General features: G+C 33.2%; 1 protein-coding gene across 1 annotated transcript; it reads left to right on the forward strand.

Annotated features, from left to right (window-relative positions):
- The first annotated feature begins 5,845 nt into the window (after window positions 1-5,845).
- LOC145598235 (uncharacterized) lies at window positions 5,846-8,427 on the forward strand. Its single transcript, XM_081654567.1, has 4 exons — window positions 5,846-5,956; window positions 6,056-7,016; window positions 7,320-8,169; window positions 8,296-8,427. The coding sequence occupies exons 2-3, from the start codon at window positions 6,105-6,107 to the stop codon at window positions 7,629-7,631; spliced, it is 1,224 nt and encodes a 407-aa protein (XP_081510693.1). The 5' UTR covers window positions 5,846-5,956; window positions 6,056-6,104; the 3' UTR covers window positions 7,632-8,169; window positions 8,296-8,427.
- The last annotated feature ends 2,816 nt before the right edge of the window (window positions 8,428-11,243 follow it).

The following is an 11,243-nucleotide window of genomic DNA, read 5'->3' on the forward strand; positions in this document are numbered from 1 at the left end:
TACTAGATAAGACAAATGATCTTTGGGCTAGTTAAATAGTCCAAAGCCCAATATATGGGATCCTATGAGGTCACACAACAAAGGTATTGGGTTAAACAAGTAAGAGGCCCATTAATAAGTCTCATGAGATTATGACATACCATGTAAAGTGTTGGGCTAGAGTAGTTTGTTTAGAATAAGGTGTTTGGGATTGACATGGACTCTTATTTAGAGATGTGATCAATAAATAAGATCCATGCCTAGGGTTGAATATAACAATCAACATATATACAGTAGATTGTGAAACAAGCAACCAAGTCCCAAAACCCTAAAACTCTCCTCACCTCACGGCCTTCCCATCTCCCCTCTCCCCTCACGTCCCTACGTTCGGCGCCCCCTCGTGGTGGCTCATGGTGTTTGTCTTGGTGGTTCATGGTTAATTTGTCTCTCTCTTCTCCGTTGAAGGTTGATTGAAGCGTTCAATCACGACTAACTAGCATTAGTAGAGGTTTAACTTGTGCCCGTGGACCAAGTAGAGGAATCACGTTTGGGGTTCTTTATCTCCCATTGTTCTTGCTCGATCGCACGTGGAATCACGCTTCAAAGGTATAATTAATGGTTCTTTATGTGTTATGCAATGATCCTGGTTATTAGATGCTTATGAATATGATTCATGAAATTCCGCTTAGAGTATCTAAAGTCTTATAGTGGTATCAGTTAGCCTATTGCATTTACGCATATTACATTTTAATTCTTTGATAGTCCACGATTTTAATTTAATTAGGAGGGAGAATAATTTAATTATGGTTCAATCTTTATATTAAATGGAGATTTAATTTTTGGAATTGTTTAAATATAATTTCAATTACTCAATTGTTCTAGCAAAATCCGAATTAAACCTTAGTTTTTGAAAATTTTATTGAAGATTAAAGCAAAAAAGTTTGATTTTGTACTTTTGATTATTTTTGAATATGTTATGCTTCATAAATTTAGTTGGATTGATTTGATATATAAAATATGATTTTTTGTATAATCAATAATTTGATTTAAGAGTTAGATTAAATTTGAATTAATTTATGAAGAACCCTAAATTTGAAATTGAATTGTGAATTTGATTTCAAAAATTGAATTAGGCATAAATGTTGTGTTTTAATTCAAAAGACCTAATTTAATTTAATTTTGCAAAAGTTGTTTGATTAGATTAAATCTCTCTAAAAAAAGGGAAAATATTTAATTTTGGGGAGGCAGCCGTGGCTGGGTGGACGAACCACCGTTAGGTGGCCATGGCAGCTGCCCAGGTGCGTGGTTGAAAAGGTTGCAGCAGGGAGGGCGCAGGCGGTGGTCAGGCGGCAGCAGCGTAGTGGGACTGTTCCATTGTCGCCTGCTGCAACCAACAGCAGCAGGTGGCTGGGCTTTGGCCTAGCTGCTACGACAACCTTTAGATGACGCCGACAGATTCAGGCGAAGGAAAAGGTGGCTTCGGTAGTTGGAGCCCACTAAGTAATAGGCTGGAAATTTTTCGGTCAGGGCTGCTGGTGTGCCGTGACTATTTTGTTGTTGGCTGCTGTTGCGGGATGCGTTTGCACGTTGGTTGTGTTTTTCCCTGATTGACGTGCGGTTTGTTCTGTTGTTGCGTTGGCTGGGTTCTTCCTGGCTGACGATGTAGCAAACTTACAATTAAAAAAAAAAAGTGTTTTATTAAAATTATTTTGTTTTAAAACTTTTTCAAAACAAAATTTGATTTTATTTTAGGGATAAACTCAAATTTCAAAAATTGGTTTTTGATAGTTATCCTAAATTAAAGTTGTTAATTTTGGATAGGATTTGTTAGAATATTTTGAGAATATTCCAATAAAGATTGATTTAGATAATGTGATTATCCTATAATTATTTTAGGATATAATTGATTTAAAATCTTGTGAGTGGCTAGTAATTAGGATAGAATCTCCTAATTTTGTTAGGATAATCTTTGAGGATACATATGATTTATCTTTTAAGATTAAAATAAGATTTGCTTCTATCTCATGCCTAATTTAAAATATACGATATTTTATTGATGGTCATTATTTCAGGGATTTTTTGGATAACCCGAAAGGGGGGTATGGATTCCCGCGGGAGACACATCTGGAACACTACACTCGTACGGCATGAACACTTGCAAAACAGTGGAACTCCGGTTTACCGGAGATCCGCCTCCGACGATCAAGGTAGTGACCGGAAAACTGAATTTTAGAGAGAGAAAGTAGAGAGAAGTGAGAGCATATTTTGGGCATTGTGCCTTTGGGAATTGTGTTTTGTTCCCTTCCATTATGAAATGATGGAGTATTTATAGGGAAGTGGGACATCATGCTCCTAGGGTTTCATAACCTAGGAAGATTGGCTGCCCTATACGTGGTTGACATGTGTATTAGGGTTTCCTTCATGCTAGGCATGTTTCCTTAATGGGCTTTGAGCCCTTCATTTTCTGATAACTCTCTTTAGGCCACGTGTCATGCTCTTATTGGCCTTTATTTAGCTGAGCAGAATGCCACGTGTCGGCTTATAATTGGGCCACTTGTTGGCCTCTCATTTGTCTATGAAAAGGGGTGAAAAATACCTCGAAACAGTCATGAATAATATATGATATTATCTAATTGTATTAATTAAAATATGAGATATTTAGGTGTCATGTTTCCTTAATTGTAACATTCGATGTTGTAGTTTAGGAAAGCATGATGAGTGATTTATTGTGTAGCAATTTTATAATATATGATGTTGTTTATTGCTATATAATGACTAGTATGGCCCACTAGATTGCTAAATACGATCAACGCATCGTGATGTATTTTTGTAATCTAAGTACGGTCTATGTACCGATAAAGTATTGTCATAATTTTATTTCTTTTTATTGAAGTAGTAGATAGAATAGAGTAAAATTACAGGTTGCAGTTAATCTAAGAAGCCCATGAAGTGAAGACCCAAAGGAGCGAGGTGGATGAGATTCATGAAGGTTCAAGTAGGAGCATTTGCTTTATTAGTTTTCTTAGGAGTAGGGGCCATGCTATGTTTTGTTTATGCATTCAGTATATTATGCATGTTAAATTTTATTGATGTTTTGTGATGATGCGCTAGAGCTCACTAAATAATCACAACATAATAAATCTAGGTCCCGATAATATTGAGGTTGCTTTTCCAATTAAAAACCCGATAAACCTTTGTTATTTATGATGGGTCATGCCAAAGCTGGGTGTCATATTATATCTTGGGAGAGTTGGGGTAAATCAAGTTTTACAATTTTAATTGGTTATACTCAATAAGGCCTAAAGAGTTTAGAACCTTGAAGCAAAGGGTAATAACTAAACATGTGATGGTTAATAATTCAGCCAAGAGTTACAAGAATTGTAATCAGTAAAGAGTTTATTCACCTTGAAAATGTAATTGTTGATGGCAGGGCCAAAATCCGGTCAATTATTGCACAAATAAAGGATCTTGGAATCATTTAATTCAATTGGGATCAATTAATATTGAATAAAATGTTTTAAAGTTGCCTATTTATGGCACTTTAAACTTATATTAAACATAATTGAATTTTGCGTTTACTTATAAGTAACATGTTGTTTTGATTTTATTACTATATATAATCTCCTCCAATTGAAAATAAAGTTGAGAAACATTCTCAAAAGGTTAAAAGATAATCCATAAACTTATATTCCAATTTTGCTAAGATGGTTTTAAAAGGCAAGTTTTAGACACCCATGTCACATTTCTAAGGTTGGTTTTATTCAAAATGTTTGAGTAAAATGCCAACACATCTTCATTTTGAAAAGTGTTTCAAGAAATATAATGAGGTGGGAGGTACAAACCCTCTAAAAGACAAGTATAGAAACCAATAAAAACTCTTATCTTCAATATGATTGGATATAAGAAAGTGATTAGAAATCTCTATGATCAAAAGTTGATCAATGACGTTATTCTTCATCCATTTTATATAAGAGTTAAATAACTGATTAACTCTTATATGAATAATGATTGAATAGACTTAGCAAATTCATAAAATATGTTTAAAGTAGCTAAGCAAAGTGTCATTTTGAACCTAAGAGAAATGTTCTAAATGGCTCGAAGGGAAAGGTTTAGGAATATGTGAGGATTGCATTAAGATGTTATAGGCCAAGAAATGCAAACAAGTTGCTACTTCTCAAACCTAGAACTACTTACATGCATAAACCTATATTCCAATTTTGCTAAGAATGAAAACGTTCCAACTTAAGAAGCATATTATAGAAATTGATTTACCATATTACTACTTCTTGGACATATGATGTCATGTTTAGTTCTCTCTCATTGAGAATGTGGTTGAACTAAATGAAGAAATATGGCTAAAGCACTACTACAAAACTTGAAAAAGTGACCCCTAATAAAAGACCCGTTATTCAAATAACGGGTTTGTTTGGTATAAAAGATCACATAAATTTTTAAAAAAAGCGGGTGTTCAATAATGATATTGAATGGCGGATTTAATGGACAAAAAAACTGTCCTGGCACGTGATTTCCAAAATTAAAGAAAAAGAACTTTCTCTCTCATTCACTCATTTACGCTTTCTCTCTCCTCGTTTTTCTCTCTCTAAAAACCAGTTAACTGCGATTTCTCTCTCCTCCATTGTTGCTTTTCGAGATTTTTCGAGCTTTTTCTCACTTTTCTTTCACTTGTGAAGTTGTTTATCGCTTAATTGTGGTTAGTTTACTTATTTTTTTGAGATTTTTGTTAGTTTAAATTGTTTTGGTTCTTCGATTTTTAGGTTTTTTGATTTTGATTTTGTTTTCGTTTTTTGTACTGTTAGTTTCAGCAATGGTGAAGAAGAAGATTACAAAGAAGGCTGTAGATGCTGAAGAAGGTGTGTTTATTTAATTTTTCATCATTTTTTCGAATTTTCAATTGAATTTTCGCTTATATATGTCGAATTAGTAGTGCATGTTATTTTTTATTGTTTTCTGTTGATTTATTATGCATATTATGATAATTGAATTTCAATTTTGAAGTTATTATGTTTAATTTTGCTTTATTTTATTGTTCATTGTGATAATTGGTTCAAAATTTGATATATATGTGTTGTGGTGTTGTTACATGTTAAACAAATTTTGCATGTTTGTTTTCAGAAGTTTTATTCATTATTCTTCAAATTTTGATGTTAGGTTTTAGTTAGATTATGAAAAAAGTATGCATATCTGCATTGTGTTTGTGTATATGTGTTTGAGTACCAGTAATATGTGCATTGTGCATTGTGCATTGTGCATTGTGTGTGAGTAATATATACATATGTTATTTATATGCATGCCAAAGGTTATTTTATTCTTTGAAAAGGGTCACTTTATGCTGTGAAAAGGGTCACTTTATTCTGTCAAAAGGGTCACGTTTGTATTTAAAAGGGTTACTTGTTGTAGTTTAAAGGGTGACTTTATGCAGTGAAAAGGGTCACTTTATATAGTTAAAAGGGTCACTTTATGCTTGTTAAAGGGTTACTTTTTTATTTAAAAGGGTTACTTGTTGTATTTTAAGGGTGACTTTATGCAGTAAAAAGGGTCACTTTATTCTTTTAAAAGGGTCACTTTTTGCATTTAAAAGGATTTTTTTGCATATATTCTAAATTTTCCCCTGAGTAATTTGTGAATTTGTAATTTATGGTTATCCTCTGTATTAATTAGATATAGGTGGTTCAATAGGTGGATATCGTTATAAATCGCCTTCAAGGGGAAAAGGAATGGGTAAAGAGCCTGCTAAAAAGAACAAGACAGCTCCTGAGAAGGACAAAACAGAGTCTAAAACTGGGAAGTCTAACATTGTGAAGGCTAAAACTGTGAAGGCTAAAACTGTTCCTAAGAAGGTCAAAGCAGAGTCTCAGAAGGTTAAAGCATCTCCTAAGAAGTCTAAAATTGTATCTAAGAAGGCCAAAGCAGATGCTGAATTGCAAGTAGTTTCTGATTCTGATTCTGATACTGTTGTGTAAGTATAAATGTTTTTTGTTTTGTATTTTTTTAATCATATATATCATGATTCTGATTCTGATTCTGATATTGTTTTACTTATATTATTATTATTTAGGGAAAAAAGACCCTTGATTGCAAGGTGCAGACCACACACATTGGAATTAATGATGAGTACTTTTAGTCCTAATCAACAAAAAGCTGTTGAAGAAATAGGTTTTGGTGGTTTATTACATCTGAAATTGAAAACTTTGAATCGTCAAATGCTACATTGGCTGGTTGAACACTTTAATGGAGGTAGCTGCATGTTCACTATTGCTGCTGGTAAAGAGTTTGTAGTTACTAAAAATGATATATGTGATGTCTTTGGCTTGCCTATGAGTGAGATTGCTGTTCCTGAACTTCAGAAGAATCCTGAAGAAGGTAGTGTAGATAAACGTATCATTCAGTCATGGAGACATGATTATGGTCTTACTGAGAAGCAACCTCTACATTTGTCAAAAGTGGAGTCTAGGATGGTTGATTTGGATGATGGTGGTGAAGAATTCAAGAGATGTTTTGTGCTACATGCTATGTCTAGCTTCTTAGCTCCTACTACTAATAGGACTGTTTCATTGAAGTTGCTGAAGGCTGTGGAAAATGTTGATGAAATCAAAACATTTGATTGGTGTTCATATGTTTTGAAAAAATTAAAGAAGGCTGTTGTGAATTATAAGAATGATGAAAATGCTCAAAATGTAAGTGGTTGTTTGCTAGCTTTGCAAATTATGTATTTTCATCGATTAAATTTCCAAGGAGAAAAGGAAAGTAGTACCCTTCCTTTGATTCAACATTGGACTGATGCGAAGATTAAGAAGCGGATCAATTTGGAGATTAAAGCTGGTGATTTTGGGCAGGGACCATTAGATACCCTTACATATCCTGTTTCACAGCCTGAAGTTAGGGATCCTATAACTCCTGTTGTTAAGCAAACTTGTGGTCAAGGGGCTTCTACAAGTGGTAGAAGTGGCCGCATTCTTGCATTTGATCTTCCAGAAAGTGTGATGACTGATGATGAAATTAAAGAAATTTCAACTGATGTAAGTGCTCTTTTTTTTTTTTTATTTAATTATTATCTCTTTATATGCACTAAAGTTACCCTTTTTGTGCACTAAAGTTACCCTTTTTGTGCACTAAAGTTACCCTTTTTGTGCACTAAAGTTACCCTAAATATTCAGTTATAAGGGTTACTTTATGCATTTTAAAGGGTAACTTTATGCATAATAAAGGGTAACTTTATGCATTTAAAAGGGTAACTTTATGCATATATCATGAATTTTCATTTGTTTTTTATTTTTATTTTTTACATTTGTATAGTTTCTTATTGGTTCATATGTTTGCAGGCTGTTCATGAAACATTTCTTTTGGTCAAAAGAAATATGGATGTATTATTGTTGGTTCAGTCACAGGGTTTTCAAACCTTGAGTGATATGATTGCTTCTCGTAGAACTGAATCATTATCCTCTGATGATCCTGTTGTATTTTCTCAAACACAACAGTTACTTTCTGATCCTCATTACCTGAAGCTTTTAGATGGTTTAATTGAGGAGTGTAACAAGATGAAGTCTATTCATGAAATGTTTCGTGATTTTTATGAACCTGAAGGTCATAACAATGATGATCCTAATAATGAATCTGCAGAAGATTTGAATTGAATAGGTCTGAGGATGATGTCAATGGTAAAGGAAAAAGTGTTTTGATGAATAGGTCTGAGGATGATGCTGGGCCTTCTGTAGCAAATGCTTCTAGACGTATCGTCAGAGGCAATAAATCTTTTTGCTCACTCGACTGTGGGCTAGTAGGTGTGGATGTTCCTTTTCTTACTCTGTTTTTGAGGTCTAATGCTCGGATTTTCAAGAAATTGCCCAAGTTACATCAGGAAATTCTTGATTATTGTTTACTGAAGGATGATTCAATGATGAGGAAGTTAAATGTCATTTTTTATAATAATTATATTTTATATGTTTTTTTTCCTTTATTTTTTTGTTTAATGCTTATCTTATTTTTTATTGTTGCAGTGAGAATCTGGTTACTATTGGGATGAATTTTTTAATTCCAAGAGAAGACATGGTATCCCTGGTAGCTCCACTTAGAATTAGATGGTGCATCATTGATTGCTACTGTCTGTATTTGAACGAGAAGGCATGTTTTGATTCTGGTCCTCGAAAATTCTTCTTTGGTGTGAGGCAAAGTGTAAGTAATTTGATTTTTTTTTTTTATATATGCACTAAAGTTACCCTTTATGTGCACTAAAGTTACCCTTTATGTGCACTAAAGTTATTATCTTTTTATATAAACAAGTTCTCATACTTTTAATAGTTTGCATTCTTGCATGTTTGTGAAAACATTGGCAAAGGTGAAGTTTCACAAGCTGTTAATGATTTGCACGGTTTATGGGAAGGTTGGGTGAGCTATGAGAATCCTGAATGTGATATTATGGATGCTGAACTGGTATATTTCATGATAAATTACTGTCAAAACTTTAAAAAAGTTCTGTTTTGTGTTAATCTGTCTAAATCAGTGTTTTAATTTTTTCTGTTTCAGATATATTTTCCTGTTCTTATTGAGAATCACTACATTTTGTTTGTTATTGATCATACAAAAGAGGTGGTATATTATCTTGACAATATCATCTGGCGTGATGATGCTCTTGAATATACCAAAGAATTGTCTTCACACTTGGTATGTTTATGTTGATTTCATTGTTATGTTTCTGTTTACTTATTGTTTCCATTTAATTTTTTTTTTCTTTTTTCTTGTTTTATTTTATTCTAAACTTTTATATTTTATGTCAGTGTGATCAAATGGGTGTTTTTCTCGGAAAAAGAAATCATCCAAAGAGTGTTCAGCTACCTTCTTATAGGTTTCAAATTGTTGAGTTGGAATGGAGAAAAGAAAAAGTTGACAATTTGGACTGTGGGGTGTTTGTTATGTATCACATGCTCCATTTTGTTGGCGAATCGTTCAAATTAAATGAACTCAAAACAGTAATTATTTATCTATTTTGTATGTAGTTTTTCCCTTTCTAATGCTTTTATTAATTACATATTGATAAGTATTTTTTTTTTTTCTGTTGTGAGATTATTGGGAGAAAATTTCTGCGAGGTGAGATTTGTACGACACTGGTGCTGTGTGATTTGAATGAATCTAGGAATGATGTGTTGTCAGAATTAGAGAAGTTCAATGAGAAGAAGAAAGATCCTGCTTATTGCCAAGAAATTGAAATGAGAAGAAAGGATGCAATTGCTGCAAAGAAGAAGAAAGATAATGAAGAAAGAATAATGGCAGCTGAAGTAGAAGCAAAGGCAGAGGCAGACGAAGAGAATCCCAAAGGAAAAAGGGCAAAAAAGAAGACAGACAAGTACACTCCTTCTAAAGGGTGAAATGACTGTTAGAAGCAAAGGTTGATTAGGTCTAGGAGCATTTTTTGAACAATGAAAAAACTTAATGTTTGTGCATATACATCAAGTTAAATGATGTAATTAAACTTAGTGGTTAGTTTTTTGTTCTTTTGGAATACTGATGTATGTGCATACATTAAGTAATTTGAAAGGTTCTTGTGTATGTTTTTTGGGGTCACTTTTGTGCATAAAAAGGGTTACTTTGTGGCATAAAAAGGGTTACTTTTTATATTTGATAAGGTATACTTTTTTGGGTAGATAGGGTAACTTTTATGCATGAAAAGGGTAACTTTTATTGACAAAAGGGGTAACTTTTATTACTTGAAAGGGTAACTATTAACAAAGAGAAGGTTAATTTAGTGGATAGAAAGGATAAGGTATACTTTTTTTGGATAGATAGGGTAACTTTTATGCGTGAAAAGGGTAACTTTTATTGACAAAAGGGGTAACTTTTATTACCAGAAAGCGTAACTTTTAGTGGATATAAAGGATAACGTTTATGCATGAAAAGGGTTACTTTAATTCATGAAAAGGTTAACATAAGTTGATGTTTCCAAGAATTAAATATCTGCTAATAAAAGTGTCAATCACATTTTCATTAAACTTGTCATAGAGTAAAAAAACAAAAGAAAAATAGTTTAACAATACAAGGTATATTAATTTCAAAAAAAAAAATGTTCAAAAAAAGATCTTAAAAGAGTCGTAAGTTAGGTGTTTTTGATCCAAATTCTGAATTTGGAGGTGGCAGTGCTGGTTTTCTTTTTCTCTTGCTTTTTTCAAGTCCTCCTTTTGCTCTCTTGCTTCTTCCTTTTGTTACAGCCGTTTTAGGATCAAGTATTTGTGGTACACTTGTGCTTGTACTCGATGCTGAAGAAACGTCAGTATTGCTTTGAGTGCTGTCTGCCACATCAGGAATGTTAGAAGCAGCTTCTGTACTTTCTTTCTAAGCAGCAATAGCAAGTAAGTCTTCCACCATTTTAAGACTGTTTCTGAAGCTTAACAATACAAGGTATATTAATTTCGAAAAAAAAAATGTTCAAAAAAAGATCTTAAAAGAGTCGTAAGTTAGGTGTTTTTGATCCAAATTCTGAATTTGAAGGTGGCAATGCTGGTTTTCTTTTTCTCTTGCTTTTTTCAAGTCCTCCTTTTGCTCTCTTGCTTCTTCCTTTTGTTACAGCCGTTTTAGGATCAAGTATTTGTGGTACACTTGTGCTTGTACTCGATGCTGAAGAAACGTCAGTATTGCTTTGAGTGCTGTCTGCCACATCAGGAATGTTAGAAGCAACTTCTGCACTTTCTTTCTGAGCAGCAATAGCAAGTAAGTCTTCCACCATTTTAAGACTGTTTCTGAAGCTTTCTTCCATAAATGCTCTTGTGTCTTCATTTTCTTGACTTTTTAAGATTAGATTGTAGTATTTCCTCATCATTGTTTGCCTCCATGGAATATATCGCTGTTTAGGATCCTGATTCTTCAACCTATCCCATGTCTCTGTTTTTGCAAACTTAGTCCATCTTTTTGAAACATACTTATCTGGTATTCTTGTTACTGAATGCAAATGTAGAATTCTGATGCAATGATAACATAACCATCCAGATGCTTCAAAATTTTTGCAAGTGCACCATACAGTTTGGCTCTCATGTATATAGTTTACTTGATGTGCAGACCATGGCTTGTCTTCTAGTGTTACTTGATAAAGTAGGCATTCTTCATTACTGCCTAACATCTGAACAGTTGTTGCCATAGAGTATCCAAACTCCTCTTCAAAATCTCTAAAGAGTGATAAAGTGAAAACCTGTACATCAAAATCATGTAGGTTCATTTAAATTGCCATATATTAGGTGTAATTTATGTAGTTGTCAGTTAAC

The sequence above is a fragment of the Chenopodium album genome, chromosome 20, assembly GCF_948465745.1.
Source record: "Chenopodium album chromosome 20, dcCheAlbu1.1, whole genome shotgun sequence".
Lineage (NCBI taxonomy): Eukaryota > Viridiplantae > Streptophyta > Magnoliopsida > Caryophyllales > Amaranthaceae > Chenopodium > Chenopodium album.